At 50.2% G+C, this 21,215-nt stretch overlaps 1 protein-coding gene across 1 annotated transcript in view; it reads left to right on the top strand.

Moving 5' to 3' along the window:
* The window catches only part of Shc (SHC-adaptor protein), a 38,692-nt gene that overhangs the window by 9,709 nt on the left and 7,768 nt on the right, over positions 1 to 21,215 (top strand). The window contains exons 2-6 of the mRNA XM_075865069.1: positions 13,709 to 14,162; positions 15,185 to 15,587; positions 18,397 to 18,467; positions 18,595 to 18,655; positions 20,157 to 20,330. Coding sequence (XP_075721184.1) covers positions 13,709 to 14,162; positions 15,185 to 15,587; positions 18,397 to 18,467; positions 18,595 to 18,655; positions 20,157 to 20,330 — 1,163 coding nt within the window. The remainder of the gene's footprint in view (positions 1 to 13,708; positions 14,163 to 15,184; positions 15,588 to 18,396; positions 18,468 to 18,594; positions 18,656 to 20,156; positions 20,331 to 21,215) is intronic.

Here is a 21,215-nt window from a genome sequence, read left to right on the forward strand (position 1 = left end):
GCTCAGATTTGGGTGCACGTTAAAAAAACTCCAGTTAGTCAAAATTTCCGGAGCCCTCCACTGCGGCGTCTCTCATAATCATATCGGGGTTTCGGAACGTTAAACGCCACATATCGATCGATCGATCCGATCTTCACTTTTGCATTCGCGAGGAACACGCTCGCCGTGTGCTGTGACGAGGGAGGCGTGATCGAGAAAGCACGAGTTCGCACAGGTGAATCAAGACGCGCAGATCCCGTGTGCTCTGTGTAGTGACTCATACGACGACTGCTGGTGCGAAGTGCGCGCGACGGCAGGCAGGGCGTCTTTCCCGTCGCTTTCGAGTCACCACTTTCCCGGGGGACCCCGGAACGCGCGCTGCCTCTCGCTAAGTCTAATCGCGTGCTTGATACATTTTCTCTGGACTCCGATGGTGTTGTACGTGACTGTTGCGATGGCAGCGGAAGCTCGCTTGCCGTCTCGCTAACTGCGCCCGGGGAACGACGGTGAGTGTCCCGCCTATACGTGCGTTTGGCACGCATACGATCATCGCAGAAATCGGTGTTTTAGCGCGCGTATGTGGTATCTCGCCGATTCCCTTGTTGAACGATTCAAAGCACTTCGACCCGTTTGCGTATAGAAAAGAGAAAAAAAAAATGCGCTGAGTGTGGTGAACCATACTGGAAATCTTTAGTAGATTTCAGGCAGTTGCAAAACAAGACCCGCAGGAAGTCTGTAGTATATCCGTATTTATACAATCGTCATGGAAGTGTAGTCGATACGCCACCTTTCCTTTCTCTCGCCCCCTCCATAAAAACAAGCGGCATCTCACGGTTTCGGCTACAGAATCTTTGAACACGAACTGCCGATGTATTGATGGAATTGTTCGTTTCGTATCGATACCGAAGAACTTACAAGCGCTGCATGCCGCTTCAGCTGCCAATGCCCCCTTTTTTTTTTTTTTTTTTGCTGTTTCTTTTTTTTCAGCGGCGACACGAAAAGGGTGTTTGCTTCTCAGCTTATAATTTTCGTCGTCTTGAGTCATCTTCTATATCCGTAAATTATATGCAGAGGTTTTGCAGTGAGTGTCTGCATGCGTTGATATCTCCGCGACTCTCAGACGGGCTCTGGCATCTATATATTGTTGGTTGTGGCTACGGTGAACTAGAATGTACTATAGTTGAGGCTTTTCAGTGCCGTGAGGGGGTAGATGTTACTCCCCGATGATTTACATGACAGTTTGCAGGTCGCGGGATAGAATCCCGGCCGCATTTTCGATGAAGGCGAGAATGATTGAGCACCCGTGCGCTTATTAGATTTAGGCGCAGGATAAAGAACCCCAGGTGGGCGAAATTTCCGGAGACCTCCACTATGGCGTCTCTCGTGGTGATACGGTGGTTTTGGGGACGTTGAACTCCCAACAATTACAGGTTGCATGATGACATTGTTTACTGTGGGTTGTTTAGGCGTTGTCACGGTCCGGTAACACGATACGCGACATGGCACGAGCCCGACACGTCGTGCCCTTGACACTCTTGGTTTGGTGGTTGTTCGGGCGTGACGCCATCTGCGCAAGCATTGGCGGCCAGTCGGTTATTCCCCCCCCCCCCGCCTTTTTTTTTTTTTTTCGAGTGCAAGCAGCCCGCACAATTTGTCTTTAATGGCAAGGAACGCCCAAGTGCTTTCGTGAAGATGTGAAAATGCTTTGAAATGGTGGCTCGCAGGCTATTCGTACCTCCTGGTCAAATGCGGGAACATAATTATAGCATTGGTTAAGTACCCGAAGCATGTTCCGCAAACAAGACAACCTGTTGGATTCCCGTTGATAAAGCGACAGCAGTGAGGCCAAGAAACGTTGCCCCCCCCCCCCCCGCTGGGGTCTAGTGGCTAAGGTATACTCGGTTGCTGACCCGCAGGTCGCGGGTTCGAATCCCGGCTGCGGCGGCTGCATTTCCGATGGAGGCGGAAATGTTGTAGGCCCGTGTGCTCAGATTTGGGCGCACGTTAAAGAACCCCAGGTGGTCGAAAATTCCGGAGCTCTCCACTACGGCGTCTCTTTTAACCATATGGTGGTTTTGGCACGTTCAACCCCACATATCAATCAATCAGGCCAAGAGACGTTGTAAGATGCTTCCCTGGCAACGGGGCAGACTTTTCGCGCCGCGCGTGCCGTGCACACACCGCTTTTAACTCGCCGGTGCGCGCCTGTGCTATCGGGGTCGAAATGCCCGCTGGAATGCGGCTCTCGTATATCCGGTCGGCCACGAATATGGCAGGCGATGATCCGGTGCCGCGCGGCCCGCTGCGTCGTTTCCTGACGCGTGCCTCTGCAGCGCAATTAGGCGACTAATAATCGCCTGCACGACGTACTCGACAATCGATCCCACATCCGTCGACCGTAGAAAGCAGGCATTCGCGCGGGAGGAAACTAGAGCTATATACACAGTATAACTGCAAGACGCGAATGGGGTCCCGTTTCCCAGCGCCTCGTGGTATCCGCCGCGAAGTGTCCCACAACCCAGGCTTGTTCGCCGTATAGCAGTGGGATGAATATGGGAGTGCACTAACGGTGGATCATGTCAGACTGACGGTGCGCAAACCACGCGCATCGCATTCCCGACGTGATCGCTGCGCAGGGTGTCAAAGTACAAGAAATCGGGTGTGCGTGGTTATAGTGCTGGTGCTAAGTTGGAATGTAAGCGGGAGCATCCGGCTCTCGTCTGTCCTGGCTACCGCACTCGCTTTGGCAGCTTTCGTAGGCTGTAAAATTGAAGCAAAGTGTGGGGGAACGGGCTAGTTGGTAATCTGTTTCAAGAGTGACTACAGCGCAAGGAAAGACACAGGGAAGAGGTGTGTGTGTGTACACGGGGTCTATACGTTGCTCTCACTGTCTTCCCTTGCGCTCGTCCAATTAAATTCAATCAGCTTGCGCAAGATAGTTAATAATCTGAACATCATCGGGAGAGGCCTTTGTGCTGCATTGGGCATAGAATATGCTTATGATGACGATGGAAGTACGCACTATCGCGGATGACAAACGTTCAGCCCACTAGGCGTTATAGAAGTTCAGGCCGCTGGGTCCTGTATTTTTCAGTGGTTTGTCACTCTATGCGGTCGAACTGCGTAGTACACGCTGTTTGCACGTTTTCGAACATGCCGGTAATACAAGGCCGCCTGACCAATCAGTGGAATATATTCTTTTTTATGATTTCATTTGTCTCCTGTATTCTAAACTTTCAACGCTGTACACTCACAGCAGACCGAATTTGCTGTGCGATCTGGGGATAATCTCGAGCTTCGTTTGCTACCTAGACGTTCCACAAATCGTAGGATTTACTACTGATCACGCACTTTGATGTAGGCGGAAGTCCCGCTTCCGCTTCTCCGCCGTGCTAGACTGTTTCCGTTGTGGCGCACGTTTCCCCCCATACGGGCTGGCGCGTTACTTTACGCTTTTCTACTCCTTTATCCGGCGTCGTATCCTGGTGCAAAAGAAGGGTGCGCTCGCCTTGCCCCGTTCTGGGCTCGGCCGGTAGTTGCCGCCGGCTGGAACAAGTTGTGGCGGGGGGGTATGCCGCCGCGCCCCCGAAAGAGCACTCTTCTCTCAAGGTCGCCACCACCGTAGCACAGCGGGTTGGTGGCGGGGGGAGGGGATATGATTGGGCTGGGGGGGGGGGGCGCACCCTTTACGTTCTGTGCGGAAGCGCGGCCCCCTTTTGTCCGCAGCCGGCAGCGTATTTTCTGTGCGCGCGCGTCGAGGACCTTCGCGCGAGCGGACGGGTGCGGCAGCAGAAAAGTGGGCGCATGTGTGACCCCCCTCCTCCACCGTCTTCTTGAATGGCGCTTTGTCCTCAATGGCTCTCTCCTCCTCTTCTTCTTCCTCGGTCTTGCCGCCGTGCGACGTGTCTCTTCTCCGTGCGCTAGGAAGCTTCATGCGACACCGCGTTTCACGAGCTGCCGGGTGCTGCTGAATGGGTGACCGCCGTGTGCCCCGTGTTGGCCCCTGCTCCGTGACCCTTGGCCGAGCTGCAAAATTGCCGCATTGTCTTTTCGGTCGAGCCATTGTTGGCTGAAAAAAACGTCGCCGTGTGCAGTGCGCCGCTTCTGGGGACGCTCGCTCGTGATGGCCATTGTTTGCGTGCAGCGTAAACGCTTTTCTCTCTCTGTTTCTCTCCCCCCGTCTTTCTATCAGTTTTTTTTTTGTCATTAGTTCAAAGGAAGGTCGCCTGCGACGTGTCACGGGTCCGTAGGTGCGGAATGCGGCGGAAGCAGTTTTTGCGCAGCAGCAGCCGCAGCGAGCAAGAGTTCCAACTTTCGGTGCTGCCGAACCCGCGTGGCGAAGAGAGCGGTATTTTTCGTATGGCCACTTCTGCGGCACTCACGGGAGAGCAGCCGCCTATTCCACCTTCATGCTGGACGCCTTCGCGAAGATGACGCCGTATACCCACCCGGTGATGGATGCCCGAGTTCCGTAGCTAAATAGGCACACGAGCGGAATGCCTGTTGTTCGCGCCCTTGCTCGCTCACGTTTTTTGCTCTGTTAGGTCGATGCCGGACGTCAATCATTTTCCCGTCAGTGTCACTGCAGCCTCCGGTAAAAGAAAAAAAAAAGCTGATCGAGGAGATAGAGAAAATTGCACGGCAGAGATTGGCTTCGCGCGAAAGGACGCTGCTAGCAACACGTACGGTGAACACGACGGGGAACAGATGCCTCGGATTCACGATTCTATTCTTTTGGGTGAAGATGCGCGTCATGTAACACACCTGCATAAATATCCATTCTTTGGGGGAAGATGCGCGTCATGTAACACACCTGCATAAATATCTATTCTTTGGGTGAAGATGCGCGTCATGTAACACACCTGCATAAATACCTATTCTTTGGGAGAAGATGCGCGTCATGTAACACACCTGCATAAATATCTATTCTTTGGGTGAAGATGCGCGTCATGTAACACACCTGCATAAATATCTATTCTTTGGGTGAAGATGCGCGTCATGTAACACACCTGCATAAATATGTACATATATTCACGGAATTCTGAAAGAGAAAGGGAAATGGGTGAGGGAAGAGAAGAGTGTGTACGTTGATCCACGCGCCTCGCTGACTTGTCTTACATCATCACCCCCCGCCCCCCTTTGGATCTGCTCCTGGCGCACTCTACGCGGCAATGTTTGACGTTCTCCGAGTATGTTAATGTCGGGAATGTGTGTGGTTGCCGTTCACGCTTGCTGATGCACGCAGCGTCGTTTCTTCTCATATTTTCGTTCTCCAACCCTCGCTCGACTTACGAAGACTGGAAAAAGTCCGCTTCTCTATTGTCCACCGGTATCGTAACATTGCGAAAGGTTTGACCGAAGGAAAGAAAAAAAGAAAAATCTCACGTATCTCTGCTATACCTCTGCTGACGTAATACAGAAAGAGCGTCCGACGCCGTGCGCACGACTCGGGTCAGCTGCGACTTGCGTCATCGGCGCTGCGCGTGTGTGTTTCGCCTTTCTTTATTTTTCTCCGCCTGATGACCGTCCGTCGACACTCGATGAAGCGGTTCCTCCTCCTTCGCTCGGTGCCAGCTAACGACGTCGGTCGTCTTGAATGCTATGCCGCGGTGTTGTGCAAGTGTATACAAAGCTCCCTTACACCGATCGGAGTGAGTGGAGAAAGTGGCATCCTATAGCTGTCACGCTATTATTCCTTCGCTCGTTATCTCTACCAAGAGAGTTTATTGTGTATTTCCGCGTATGGACGCGCTGTTGTTAAAAGCCGCGGATGCGTAGTCTTTCTTGCTCGGTGATTCGCTTCCTTGTTATAGTTAAAAGCGCGAGGTAGAATTACGCAACGCGGTGTTGCAGCCGTGCCAAGAGAAGAAAGAAGACGCAGTCTAGCGCACACGTTAGGTTAGTTAAGCGGTTTGTGTATTCGGTTCTCTTGCGTGATTTTTGTGCCACAGAGCCACTCTACTCGGCTGAAAACAAAAACCGTGAGGTCTTCCTTCTCTCTTGGGTAAAATAATTTCATTCATTGGCCAATGTAATGAAATCACCGCAGCAATGCCAGAAATGCGCTGATTGAGTTCCCAGATCTCTGGGCGGCTCAGTGAATGAAATCTAAGTGGTGTTCGAAGGTGTTCGGGAATACTCAAAAAATAAATTCCATTTTGGTAGCATCACTGCAGAAGGTAGTATTGTTGCAGATAGATCACCTTTTAAAAAGTTTAGCCTGTCACTTTTAGTAGCGCTACTTTCCAAAAAGTATCGACTCTGCCACACCTTAGTTGTTGTTCGGAACCTCCTTCCTCCGCCACCCTGACGTCATTTTGCGGTTCTTCAATTCCATGCAGTACACATCTGAGACTCGGTTTCAATTTTTTTAAATGGAATGCCGTGTTGCATATCCGTATTGTGGATGTTTCATGTTTTATGAATATACCAACGTTTCAAACAACGGCAGCATTCCCGTGTGGAGCTTCAGTTGTGTTACACAAACTTTTTTCGTGTGTGTGTGTGTTATAAATGTACTCGCCATGTGTCTTCAGTTTCACTGCGTTGTACTTAGGCGATCAACATTCGAGCCCGCATCACTCAGATTAGTGTGGAGTTTTTTGAATCTTATCCTTCGTCTCGTCCATAGTCGATGCCCCCGGTGGTGTAAATCCAGAGAAATCTCAATGTGGTATATGCGTCATTTCATGGCGTTCATTTCGTTTTTATTGATATAGGTTTTGTTTTAATTATGCAAATATTAGTCATGTCTTGAAATAAAGTAAAGCGAGCATGGTCGCCTCGAGGCCGGGCCAGGGAGCTTAATCTAATAGCAGTGAGCAGCCAATGATAGAAACTCGCGTTGGTGAAGTGCAGTTTGAAGTTTAACTCATAAATGGGCTTTGGCACATTTCTGTACTCGCGGACGACTTCACTTGGCAATGGAAAGTCCAGCAATCTGGGACATTTACTAGTGCGGCAAAGCCGACCCCAAGGAGCAATGCTGGGTGTAACGCTATGGGGAGCGTTTTTCAAAAAAAAAAATGATTACTGAGCAATTCCTGACTTTTTTCGCTAATTGAACTTCAGGAACTTAATGTTGACAACGCCCTTATGCTGTACAACGCGATTAGTTTTAATTGGACGGATGGATTTTTTTTCCGAGACACTTTTGTGTATTCATTGAAAATGTATTGGGTCATTTTTGAAAAAGCTGATTGTAGCGCAACGACGAGTTATTCGCTAATTGCACTCTAGTGGCATGTACGGTAAAACAACCTGTCTTTGTGTTTGAAATTTCGTGGGATTACGATCAATGGATTTTTTTTTTTTTTCCTGAAGAGCTTTCTCAAATCGATAGTGCAGCAAAGCAGCATTGCAGGGATAAAAGAATTGCTTGTCGGTAAATCAATGGGAAAGTGGACGTCGATCATGGTAAAACCTCAGCAAAAGTCTGCAGATGTGCAGCATGAAGGGCTGTACGCCACGTGGTGTGAAAAAACGGTGAACGTAAAGCGATGTCCCGAATTGCTGGGTATGAGGGAAGGCTACGGAGCTAAACTAGGTGTTGTGCCACCGTTGAAGAATATAGTCCCACAATTGCGTCCGTATTTTCCACGTGAACATAAAAAAAAAACGTCAGTTTATTTTCTACGAAATGTTGTTTATAAGGAAACGCAACACGCATTAGTGACATATTGATAATTATTTTACTTCATGCAGTGTCGTTTCGTGTTTTTTGTACTTGTGAAAACATGGCTCGTTTTACGTACGCACATCACTCTCAAAATGGCGTTTTCGTCTTTATGAGCGCTCGTCGCCACCCAGCTATTTCGACGACTCGCCGAAGAAGCTTGTGACGAATTTCGCTCACGAATGGCTGTCTAGGCAGACGTAGTAAATTGAATGCAGTGTTATTATTTGAACACGGCCGTCATTGGAAGCGCGAAACTACATTGGCGGAGGAGTACATGTGCAGTAGCTCCGCTCCCGTACCAAGAAAAGTCGTCCTCGAGTATAGTAAATAACTCCTTAGGGTTAAATGCTCAAATGAGAATGCGAGCACATTAAGGTAGTCTTTTTTTTTTCCAATTTCAGTTCCATTTACCGTCGTTGGTGCATACCTATATTATTCCTATAGTGCTGTAACTACCAAGCAATTCAGATGTTTTTTTGAAGCTAAATCGCCCCCCCCCCCTTCCAGAATTTACGCATGACATGCCCCCTATGTGTGACACAAGTTATATACCCTACAGCTCTGGCGCGTCTGTGTAGGCAAATGCGGACAGCTAATATTTACGCCAGTGGCGACCATTGTAGTGTATCAAATGTCATTTCTGATGGCTTAGAGATGTTCAAGCAGATGAGTAGTAATGCCTCAGTTAACTGATTCTCACGTAACGGACATGTGACGACCAATACGTGTGTCACGCGGGGGAGAAAGAGGGATTTTCAAATCTGATTGAATCGACGTGGCCAATGACGGTCCTAAGGGGGAATCCTTTATGTTGTTTGGCTGCAGTGCACCTCTCTCTCTCTCTCTCTCTCTCTCTCTCTCTGGCCTGCTTACAGCTAACGAGGAGTGTTGGCATAGCGTGCGTTCATAGACCACGACTATTTAGCGCGACGTTACGCGTTGTACGCTGTGGTGACGCCGTACTCGATGTACAGTACCGTCCACTGTCAAAGGGAACACTCTGATGAGCACCTGTCATATTGCGGGCCTCACAAGCGCACGTAGACATAATGATATTGTTTGTGCTTGGCACTGTCTATCAAAAGGACTCAGAACAGTCAACGAGCAGTAGTCTTATGCAGATCTAAGCCACTATGCTTTTGCCAGAGAGCCAAATCTGGACGTGGCGCGCATGGAGGTGTTCCCTTTAACTGTGAACCCGTCTGTACACGGCTGGCGTTCCCAGCGTGATTTCGCCTGAGGCCCTTAGCGTCGTGCATACAGTGGGCGAGGTTTCTTCACCGCCGGTGCGAGTGGATAACAAGGAGCGGTGCGGCGGTGTCCGCCGTGTGTGTTTCGGCTGGTTCCCCGGGTCGAGGCGCGCGCTAACCCTCGTTAGTTGCGAGAGAGTTTAAAAAAATGCCGTCACGCCGCACCCTCCTGGGTCACGCGCCGCTTTCGTGATTGCGCGTGGGCGACGACTGCAACGTACGAGAAGTGCCTGTTGTGTAGCAGCAATCCATGAATGAGTCTGTTCAAAAGAGGGCGCCAGCTATAGGACCGTTCCTTTTAGTCTATCGAGCACCGCCGCTATTCTTCGTAACCCACGTGCGGCCGGACACCGTTGGGGAGGGTCGACTATGCGTGCGCAGAACGTGGAAGATAAAACGCCGCCCAAAGGGAAACGTTTTTTTCGTCATAGGTGTAGTTATAGTCGCTCGTTTCCTTCTTTCCGCGCCTTTCTCTCCCGTCTCGTTGCACCGTAAACTATCGGGAAGTGTGTAACCCGTGGGCGAGCGAAAGCTGTCCTAACGCGCGCGTGGGCCTCGTGTCAATCCTTCACGAAGTCGTGCTTCTTTTCAGGCATGCCCTGCTTCGCGTTTGGCCCAAATGTTTTTTTTTTTTTCTTTTTAATTGGGGCCGAGCTGCGCCCACGGACACTGGACAGCGTGTGTAGTATGTACTGCACGATGCATCGTGTATGGCTCCAGTATCGATTCATCGATCCGATCTGGCGCCCATCCGCGTTTGTAGTCTGGCAGTGTGCAAAGCGATATGAAGAGTATAGATGTGTGTCATCACAATATTGACCTCGAAATGTTGGCGCACGTATTGTGCTCGCTTCTGGTTAAATACGACGAAATTCGATGCCTTGTTTGTGAGCTCTCACACAGAGAGAGAGAGAGAGAGATGGCATTAAGAAAGGCAGCGAGGTTAACCGGAAAGCAAGTATCTTGTTTGCCACCCTGCTCTGGGAAATGGGGATTGGGAGACCGAAAACTATGGAAAACGGAATGAGATAGAGCGGGATCGAAGCGAAAACACACGCGCGCACACTATAAATGTCACAATTGCTCGACGAGGTGGGTTTATCGCAGAAATTGTCGAGGCGTGCAAACACTGCTGACAGGGGCTGCCTCTGACACCTGTACTGAGGGCACCGACACACAATATGTTCGATTGTTTCGCTCTCAGGCATGCGTAATAGCTTACCGGCTTATGTTGTCACTCGGCTTTGTGATTGCGGTTTCGGCGGCAGAAGAAGCGTGACATCGCACAAAGGGAGAAGGGGGAGGGGGGCGCTATTGCATGTCAGGGGAATGACGATAACTTTCCCTGTTTATATAATTATTTCACTGGTTATGCCTTGTGCAACCGTATAATTTGTACAGGGTTGGTCTTGGACAACATCGATTTTGTTTCTTTGCCGATTGATAGGCGCTGATGCAATTGTGCCTGATTGCTGGATTTGTTACGCACGATTCCAAAATCTATTTTATCGCTGGTTAAGTCGCTATAGATTTTGACAGAGAGGATAGACCATTACGGAAATGGTCTATCCTACCGTATTGTTTGAAACCGTTTTCAGGACCACCTTGCCTATCCGCAGAATTGTTCTTTTGACTGTGCGAAGTTTGTGTACTATGTTTTTGCGAAAGTTACTCATTTGACTTTGTGTTCCTGGTATTCCAAGCGGGTTCGCGTGATTCGGGAATAGGTTCCCTTCGACAGTATACGGGCTGTCATAGACTTCATGTGAACCTGGCAGAAATGTGTTGGCAGACTTTTCGTTTCCACTATGAAGCGACCTGTTTGCCTTCCCCGTGACGAGTAGTAGAATATCTTATAGATCTAGCGAAACGGAATAAACTGTGCTTTCTATTACTTTAAATCGCCGTGACTATCGTGTTTGTAAACCCACGCAAATAAAGAACAGGGATGCATTTTTTAAATCAGGTTTCCGTTTATGCGATATTGTTTACAACGAGTCACGCTTTGTCAGTTATAGAGACGTGAGAGAACTTCACCTTGTCGTGTCGGGAAAGCTTTTTTTTTATCGGGAAATTGTTAATTGTCCTCTGGACACGAGAACTTAATTTTAAAAAGCGAGACTTTCAGTTTGTTGAAGACGCACCACGCATGCGGAATAAAAAAAAAAAGAGGACTCTGGTGTGACCCGTACGTGACACAGTTTACTATATTTATACATGCACCTTCGCACTGCCTTAGGGCAACACACCCCACTATATACTACGATATGCCTCCTCGAGACATCCTGTCGCGCTGATCGTCGGGCCGTATCTCCTGGCCGTACAACTTAAGTACCTTCCTTATTAGTGACGTATGCATCCGTCGCCACTGTTTCTTTTACCCGACCCTTGCGATGTTAGTGCGAATGTTTCGAACGCTCGCACACTTGGCCATCGACGCTTCAACTCGCCGGCACTATTGAGCGTGGCAGGTTAAGGCGCCCGCCTGCTTGTAAGGCTTAGCTGTTCAAGGATCTCTCTCTCTCTCTCTCTCTCTCTGTGGCGTCGAGAGGCGACACGCTCGTTTCCGCTTTCCGGTGTTTTCTCGCGGCGCCGCTCCCTGACCGGAAGTGGGGTTTTCTGTTTCCGGGAAGCGCTCGCGCCTGCTGTTCTCCTCTACTACTATACTACAACCCACCTCCTCCCTTCATCCCTCCTTCCTTCCTTCCTTCCTTCTCGGGCTTGAACCCCCCCCCCCCCTTTCTGTTGTCCTCAACGTCCCCCGAAAAGCAGCGGAGTGCGACCCACTGTGTGCCGTTCTTCCTTTGTGCGTAGCAAGCTCCGTGTTCCCCCACCATTCACCGCTCGTAGAGAAGGCTGGCTGATATGATTGCTCTAATTTGGTACGCCACCCCCCCCCCCCCCGCCCCCGTTTTTTTTTTATTCCTCTCTCTTTTGCGCGCAACTACTTCTGTTCCATAGAATCCATACTCGTCGACGCTCCTCCGTCGCTCTTGATTGCAGTGAACGCGACTTCATATCCCGCTCGTTTTTTGGCTAGCCCACACCACAGCGCGTGTCGTCTGTCGGCCCCGTGTTTGATGCGCGCTTCTCTGCCAAACCTGCAAGGCCGAAACGGAGTCTCTGCTCATCAACACGCCCCATGTATATCGGTGTCGACCTATTAAACGACTCCGCGCGGTTTTCTGACGTACGGTTATCGCTCCTAAGGCCGTCCCCTCTCTGCTTAAATTAGTTGTCTTTTGCGCTGGCGCAGTTGTATTACGCACGATGCATGCTCGAAGGAATCCGCCTCCCGAAAAAACACGCACCAACTGGCGAGTTTATTTTCTCGAGATTCTCGGTTCTCTCGCCGCGGTGCAGGCACACGTGTGCGTGTGTGTGCGTGTGTGTGTGTGTGTGTGTGTGTGTGTGTGTGTGTGTGTGTGTGTGTGTGTGTGTGTGTGTGTACCAAGTACAGTGCATCTCTCCCCACCTTTCTCGGATCATTCCGGCGTGAAGAAGGAGCCGTGCGGCTGGGTAGTTTCTGGCTGGCTGCCTTTTCTTTCCTTTTTTTTTTTTTCCTCCCGGGGCCCCCAGGTGGAAAGCGACGTGGCGAAAAGCGTGGCTGGGAAACGGCTGCCGCAGAGGCGATTTCGAGTCGCCGGTGTGTGGAGACGCTTTTAGCGCCGCCGCTGGCACGCGGGAGCAATTACGCGAGGAAAGAAACGCACTTCGTTCTCATGATTTTCGCCCGGCGGAGAGATGATTTTCATTGGAAGCGGCAATTAGGCCAGAGAGCCCCGTGTGTTGTCGGCCGGAATGAGTACGCCCCGCCCATTAAAGCGCTCTCTGCATCGCAGCCGGCTGGATGTCGGGCCAACGGTGGCCGATGGCTGTACAGTCGATATTGGCGCCCGTGCGCGCCACTTTCTTTTCGCGCTACTTGACCCCATCAGCGGCAAGTTCGACCGGCTGCTGGTGGTCTCTCTACTGCGTCCAAACAAAGAGGGGACGAAGACTGATTGCACTGACTCAGAGGAGGTCGGCGGGGATCCCTTGGACTGAGCCGGCGGCGTAGCTCAGGGGCAGGCAGAAGGGACTCTCACGACTGCGGTGTTTGTGTTGTCTGCTTTGTAGTGCGTGCATGTCCACACCTTATATATGAGTGTGGCTGGAGAATGAGTTACGCTAGTGAGCTGTATAAAAGGGGATGTGGAAAGCTGCCTGTCTGTATACTGTTCGCGTCATGAGATGGTCTCGCGTCTTGTTAGATCGTGGTGCGCAGGACGGTATACGCATCTTCCTAGGCGTGACGATGTCCGTGTAAGTGGTCAGCAGAGAGTCCTGCGACATACTCGTGTCGAGGGGAAGCGACGTGGTGGACTCTACCCTCGGCTAGGCGGCTAAGATTTCGGGACTGGTCGTTACCGCTGAGCGGCTTGTGGGCCGGAGCCCAAGTCAGTTAGCGGGATGTAGCAAAAGAGGGGAACGGCAAGTAGAATGCGTAATGCCTTGCGAGAGATACGGCCGGCATCGTAGCTGCGGATCGCCTGTTGAGATTCGCTGATCACGACTTTAGTAATACGATCAGCTAGCGCAATGGCAACCTTCAGGGCGATTCTACGCTCGCCGGTGGCTGTGCAGGTATGTGACTTCAAGTGTATGACATTTGTATACCGACATCTGCGTTGCATATACCGTCGTGCAGTACTACGCAATTAGATATATGCCTCGACGTGCGCAAGTGCCTCAAGTTTTGCGAACCGAAACACTTGAATTGGTTGCAACGCTGACCGTGTGTGTGTTTTTCTCCGTACAGGCCCCGTTCGTGTCGCCGTGGCCATCGACCGCACAAGCGGCGGCCGAACTCTTGGCAAGAAGGGCGCCTCCTCGATTCAGTCGAACGGCGCCACCAAGTCTCCTCCCAAGTCTGGAGGACGTAGGAGGGGCGACCACCAGTCTCAGCAGCAGCAGCAGTCGTCCCAGCCCCTCAACAACCAGCAGCAGCAGCAGCGCTCCTTGCTGAGCAGCGGCGTCGTCTCCGAGGGCGGCGTCCTGCGCAGAGCGAGGACGGGCGCCGGGGCCAGCGGGACGGCGCAGGGCCCGGGCGCGGGGCCCGCGCCCTCCTTCGTGCGGCACCTCGAGGCCAACCTGCGCCGCAAAGAGGACCCCGCGCTGCTGCTGCACCAGGGCTCCTCCTCCGCCGCCGCAGGGGACGACGCGGCGCTGCTCGCCGCCGACGGCGCTGAGCGCTACACGCGCCTGCCTCAAGGGTGAGCGGCGGTGATGACGTCACATTTGGCGATGCGGGCGTGTACGACTCGCCGTAGGAGTCGTGACTGTGATGCTTCAAAGCTAGTATAAATTATAGCTTCAATATTCAACATTTTATGTAGCTTCGTTTTAGTTACACAAGACCTTCAGAGAGCTTTTGACACCGCGTTTTAGAGATATCACTCGGTAATCCCATCAGAATCCTTCGAAACCTGAGAAAATCTAACACGGAGACTTTTAATGATCTTACAACGGCTGATGATTTCCTACGTTCGAGAAAACGTGTAGTGGGCCCCTAATATTGCACAATGCGCCCTTCCACTCTTGACTTTGTCTGTAGCATCCGTGTACTGATCTGGAAATGTGCGAAAATTCTGAGGGCAGTTTTTTTCTTTCTCCAGGGTTGCATGGGTGTCATAGGATTTTTAGGGGGGGGGGGGGGGGAGCTGCCTACGCTCATGCATATATGTTTCTCTCTATCCGCTTCATTTCACCGTCATTGTCGTAGTGCAAGACCTACCATAGCCCAGCGGTTAGTCCTTCTAAGCTCTGCCAGAGTTCCTCGATCAGGTAGCTAACAACTTAATTTATCGTATTAAATGACCCTTGGACATGTGACCTGCGCTAGCGAGTCTTCAATTGTGGCTACAGCACCTTTTCCGCTTTCTTTCTGGACGCAGAAGCACATGCGCATAGCCCAGCAGTTAGTCCTTCTAAGCTCTGCCAGAGTTCCTCGATCAGATAGCTAACAACTTAATCTACGTATCAAATGACCCTTGGACATGTGACCTGTGCTAGCCGGTCTTCAATTGTGGCTACAGCACCTTTTCCGCTTTCTTTCTGGACGCAGAAGCACATGCGCATAGCCCAGCAGTTAGTCCTTCTAAGTTCTGCCAGAGTTCCTCGATCAGATAGCTAACAACTTAATCTACGTATCAAATGACCCTTGGACATGTGACCTGTGCTAGCCGGTCTTCAATTGTGGCTATAGCACCTTTTCCCGCTTTCTTTCTGGACGCAGAAGTACATGCGTATCATCGTCGCCGCCACAGTGCCAGGCGCCTCCGACTCCTGCGAGCCCAGCCGCGCCGAATCCCGCTAGCCGGACGTCGTCGAACGGCCTTACCGCTGTGATATCCTCGTCGTCTTCTGCCTCGCCGCCGGCACCGTCGAACCTCGCGGCCCCTTCCCCTCCGCCGCACCAGCCGGAGGCGAGCCGGAGTCCGACTCCCCGCGGCCGCACAACGACCAGGATGGCAACCGCGGCATCGTCCTGGTCCCAGATCGGGGGCGGCGGCCCCAGCAGGGCGCCCCCGCCTCAGCAGCCCCACCCGCCGCCGTCGGGATTCGTCAGCCGACCTGCCCGGGGCTGGCTGCACACGGACCAGCAGGTGCTCGGACCGGGAGTCACGTACGCCGTCAGGGTGAGTGCTTCCTCTTTCCCACGGGCCCCCGTCACACGTTTTTTTGGCCGCAATGCTGCCCGTGATGCGGCGGTAACGTTCCGGGTGCTTGTGCAAATAAGTGACTCATCTTAGCCATGATCTCGTGTGGTCATTGTGTAAATCAACAATGATGCGTCGGTAGTATGTCGGACAGTGTGCCCTTCACACAACTGGACTGGGGCTTCGACTGGACGAAGCCGGCAATTACGTCAGCGCGGCGGCATCCCGTGGAGTCCCCAGCAAAGGAACAGCGTTATGAAACTGGGTTGTGGCCGCCACAGAGGGATTATTGCCCGTTACCGTGCGCCTCCACGAGTTTGAAAAGGAGTTTACTACTGACGACGGGTAGCGGGCAGAAAAACCGGCACAGTCTCGGCTCCAACAGCTCACGATCAGCGCTCGCGCGTCACAGTATAACCCGCTGATGAATACCTTAGCCTTACTCCTTCACCACTGCAAATGGATCATTACAAAATGGACCCATGGAAGTGTGGCAGCTTGGGCTAGTTGGTATGGCATGACGATAGTTATAGCGTGTCCTTCTTGTCCCTGTGTCGTCGTTTTGTTCTCGCGCTATAACTATCGTCGGACCCATGGAGCTCACTTTGTACTGTTCCATTTCGTTGGTCATTTGTTTCCGTCCTTCTCGAGTTATGTGGCTTGGACGCCGTAGCGCGACATAGATTCAGTGCTGTGGGTAACAATGGATGAAAAAAAAAAAATGAAAGTGTCGGTCAAAAATACGATGCTCGTTTATAATGTCGCTTTTTTTACTTGTGAATCGTCTTTATGGTTGAGTTCAATCCGGTGTGCTCCGTAACCAGGCTTACTGCGCACGTCTCTTTCCCCTCTCTCCTCTTTTACGCTCCCCCTCTCTCGCCTCGCAACGCAGACAACGCCTGCTAGCGAGTTCTTTGATTTTTCTGAAAAAAAAAAAACCGGCTGCTCGCGCTGCACAGCCGTTGACTGGTCACCCCGTATACATAGGCGCTGTATCTTGACCTCCAAGGTAGAGCCGGTGGGAGATTTTTTCTCCTGTGCGTTGTTGAGCAATAAAAATTCCAAGCCTGCGCCTTAACTGAAACCGGACTGCGGGTCTCTGTGTCCAGTCGTAGTCTTATATTTCTCCATCGCCCACCATCAACAGCAATTGGCATGTCCCAGTATAGGAAACACAGGTCCATCACTGCGTGCTTCCGCCTCCCCAAATTTCTCTCCTCCGCAATGCCACGATGAACGCCAGCGTCAAAGCCGCCGCCAGTGTAAGCGTTGGCGCCCGCTGCTTCGCATCTACACATGGTTCCCTTTAGCGGCAGATTATTCTTATTATTATTACTGCTATATTTTGTTTTTATCTTGCACTCTGACCCCGATCGGCCGTACCTGTCGATAAAGCGTAGTCTGAGCACTGTTCGAATGCAGAGTAATGGGATGGTATAGAATCTTTTGGTTATATCTGGACCGAGCACCATTGCGGCGCGGGCTGAACGCTTGTCGATCGCGTGCAACTGCCTTTCGTTTAGCTTCGCGCTCCTTCCGTACTTCCGTCCTCCTCCCCGATCTCAGTTCCGGGCTCCTCCTCGCCGCTTCCGTGCCCGCGGAGATCGGAAGCCGTAATGATGGCTCGCTCAGCCAGCTAGGGCGAGAAAGGAAGGGGGGGATGCAGGGTAAGTCAGCGTGTGTCGCAGTAACAAGAAGCGTGTTGTAAAACCGGAAGCAGACGACGACCGGAGTTCGTGCGTGCGGAGCAGCGCTGTGTTTCTACTTCCGGTTTTGTGGCAGCGCGCGTTTCGACAGCGGGAACGTAAGTGTGCGGTAGAGCAGGGGGGGGGGGGGGGTTCATCTCCCGCCGGAAGGTCTTTTTTTCTGTGTGTTTGGGTCGAATCGAAAGAACAGCTGGCATCATGTCCTCCCGGAGCCCGCTGCTGTCCCCTCGTCTGCTTTGCCTGCGCGGTCGGGGTGGGTGCTTCTATTGCCGCCCTCCTGTGGACGCTCCCCGTGTGCCTTCCCCCGCTCGCCCTTCCTTCCTTCCGTGCATCCCGCGCATCCCCCTGCGAGAGCGAAAAGAAAAACCCCCGGGTGTTCAGGGCCGTAAAGGAAGCCACCTGTGAGCTTTTACGAGCTCCACTGCTGGGCGGGGCGCGGCTCTGTGCTTTTGATGGAAGAGGAGTGGGGGGAAAGGGGAAGGCTAACAACTGTGCCCTTAACAGAGCGCCCGCGTTGACTACCTGGAATAGGGGAAGGGCGTTTAACAGTGGCACAGCATTCACCCCCTACCTCCCTCTCCCTTCTCCATTGGGCAAGCACTGCTAGGCCATTTCGAAATTGGGAGTGGTGTGGGTTCTCACTATGACTGGGCGAAAAAGTTGAATAGGTCCACTACAAATGTGCCCTTTCTCTGCAAAAGTGGGGTGGTCTGTTAGTGTCCATGCACTGCTTTGGAAGCACTGCTGTGACAAAGCCCTTCTACTCTTCTGTCCAAATCTAAGAAAGGTCATTTTTGTCTTTATTGGAGGGAAAAAGGGAAGGGGAGTGGGGTTTTGCTTCACTTCTGAGTCATATTTTGTTTCATCTAGTTTGAATGTTGACAAATTCCCATTTGGACCAGAAATTGTATGCTTATTGCCTTTTCCAGTGGCTCATTCTAAGTGATAAACCACTTTGCACAAGCTGCAGCCGGAGCTTGTTCGAACTGCTTTCGTATACCAAAGCTCATTTGACTTTGCTGTTGTGTTATAATTATAAGTTATGTTCTTATTCTTGCGCACCTTTCTTTTTGTGCTTGCAGTATGTTGGCTGCCTTGACGTGAAGATGTCGATGAAGTCACTGGACTTTGACACGAGGTCTCTGATTGCAAAGTAAGTTATTTTGTTATTGCCTGTGCACAATAAATGAACATTTATCGTTAGATGTATTAGGTGCACTGCAATATCATGTTATCATTATGATGCCTAAAAACAATCTTGTTTGTCTTGTGTTTTTCAGAGAGTGCATCACCAGGGTCTGTGAAGCAGCAGGACTGAGACCTGTGGATAAAAAAAGAAAGGTGAGGCATCTGCTAATATTACAAGCATATGCGTATTTTATCATAAAGGAAGAAAAATTATTCGAAAATACTCTGACTTGTGTTGTTGTCTTTTTCTTTTCAATTGCTTCAGTCACCATAACCCAAGTTTATCGTAAAAGAAGAATTCCAAGCAATTAATTCAGCATTCTGCTCATTGTTCTCTGTCCTTATAATTGTATTCTCTGGATAATGAAAAGCAAATAATCACAGTGTTCATATGAGCATTCATGGCAATGATAGTGAGCCGTACAATTGTGTTGTAGTTTACTTACATGTCTATCATTTTTATCTATTGTGTAATTATGTTAAAGCATTATTCTCTTTCAATTTGCTAAGCCTCGTGGTGCACATGACGATGTTTTCACTTTGAAAAGTGTTGCACTAACTGCACTCGCACAAAAGGAGAGACTAGAGTTCCCAACCATGGCATTTCCACATTGCTGTGTCGGTTTCATCAGTTGATTTATGGTTGTGGTCGCTGCTTTTGTGCTGCAAGCTGCAGCTGCCTGCTGTGTAACTCACTTACATGGGTGTTTTCCTCTTTTGCCCAGTGTGTGTTTTAAAAATACATTTAGGTGCTTCGCGTTGATTTATAGCCCCCGAAACATTTGCAGCTGGCACAGCGAATATCACGTTTTTTTTTCCCCACTTCCTGTCTCAGCAACTTGCAGCGTGCATGCGTGGGTGTTGAAAAGGGAGACGAGTGCTGCTGACTCGTGGCTCATGTTGAGCGGGTCTGGCAATATCGAACAATGCACACAGAAAAAAAAAAAAAGGCCACACGGGCGAATGTGAACAAGCGCACTGCTGTTCCGGATGTTTGGACCAGGAAAAACTATGCTCACTTTTTTTTTCCTTTGCTTAAGTTATGCTCACACAATCATGCAGCTGTGTGTCTAGCAGCATCCATAAATTATAAACCCCTTCAGACTACTGGACAGGCGGTTACATATGTTTGAAGTCGGAGAGCCTGGCTGGTGCGCTGCTTTCTTATTTTAGCGCATTGTTCCTAGAACTTCCTTCTGTGGCTTCACTAGATTTTGTTCAATTAGAGTGTCAGAATACAGCTACATTTCTGTTTGACAGATTGCTTAGACCGGTGCAGGAAACGTACACCTGAATCAAAGCATCAGGATACAGCGTTCCTAAAGGGCCTGAGTCACTTCCATTGCCTCATTGTGAATGCTTGTTGGAAAAATTTGCGCGTACCATTTGGACATCCATCATGAAAAGGGATGACTTGACGGATGTCACTTTTGATACAGAGGAAGAAAGTTCACGCTTTTGGGACCATTTACATTTCCAGGTTGAATAAATCTTGAAGAATGGCTTGCTTTTATGCTTCAGATTAGACTCTCTCTGCCTTTATTGCTCTTTTTATAAGTGCGCGGTGTGACAGTCATTCTTGTCTGCAATATTGTTTGTAAAGAATTTTTTTTGTGTGTGCCATAACTTACCTTGCAACTTGCCATCTTTGCAGGTGGACAGGAGACTGCAACGTATGCTGGCTGATAGGCCAAACTTGGACTATGCTGGCTCGAACGTAACCCTTTGTGTCACCAGCTCCAATCTAACACTGGCTGTTAAAGAGAGTGGTCAAGTGATCGCCGACCACAGCATGCCCAACATATCATTTGCTTCTGCTGGAGACACGGTGAGCATTGTGTGTTTGTTTTATTCTTTTACTGCACTGTAATGACACTTCAGCAATGCTCATTTAGATTAGTTAATATTTGTTGATAATCAAGCTGAAGTGCTCTTTCCATCTGCTGACCATTTATGAATGTCTCTTCTGAAACTACCTAAGCATTTGTTGCAACAAAGATACAGTTTCAACCTGAGTCCTGGATTATGGCTTTGCTATTTCGTCTGGTAGCATGGAAACTGTAATGCAGCATATGTCCTTCTTATCTTTCATTGGTCCTTTTGTTCTTCTAGAAACCCATTGCAGTTACCTTGTAATAATGTGCATGCTTTCATGACTCACACAGCAAGAAAGTGAAGCCTTGTTTGATAACTAGTGCATGTGCCTGATTTAGGTATATTGTTGGCTTGGAGATTCTGGCTAGCGTTCAAATTTTTGGGCACACTTATATCATTGTCACACGGGCACATTTGACCACAACCGAGTTTGTTGTACATCATATTTCTTGATTGGGAACAAGAGTGGTCACTGCTACGTAGTTCAAAACAAGTGCATATTGAGCTTGGCACATATTTCAATTAGATTGCGATGTGTTGATTGGGATTCTCTTCATCCCGATTGGGCCTGATCATGACTAAAAGTGACCATGTAGCAGCTCTTGATATGGATAGAGTCAAATCCAGGTGGTCTCTGACCACAATCGAAAGTGCCTGTATGACAACTGTTTAGGGTGTGAATGAAATAAGTTCGTGGGCACAGTATAAAATCAACCCAAAAAGTACTTTTATGGCAAAAAAAAAAAACACATTACATATGTGTGTGTGTGTGTGTGTGTGTGTGTGTGTGTGTGTGTGTGTGTGTGTGTGTGTGTGTGTGTGTGTGTGTGTGTGTGTG

The sequence above is a fragment of the Rhipicephalus microplus genome, chromosome 1, assembly GCF_043290135.1.
Source record: "Rhipicephalus microplus isolate Deutch F79 chromosome 1, USDA_Rmic, whole genome shotgun sequence".
NCBI lineage: Eukaryota > Metazoa > Arthropoda > Arachnida > Ixodida > Ixodidae > Rhipicephalus > Rhipicephalus microplus.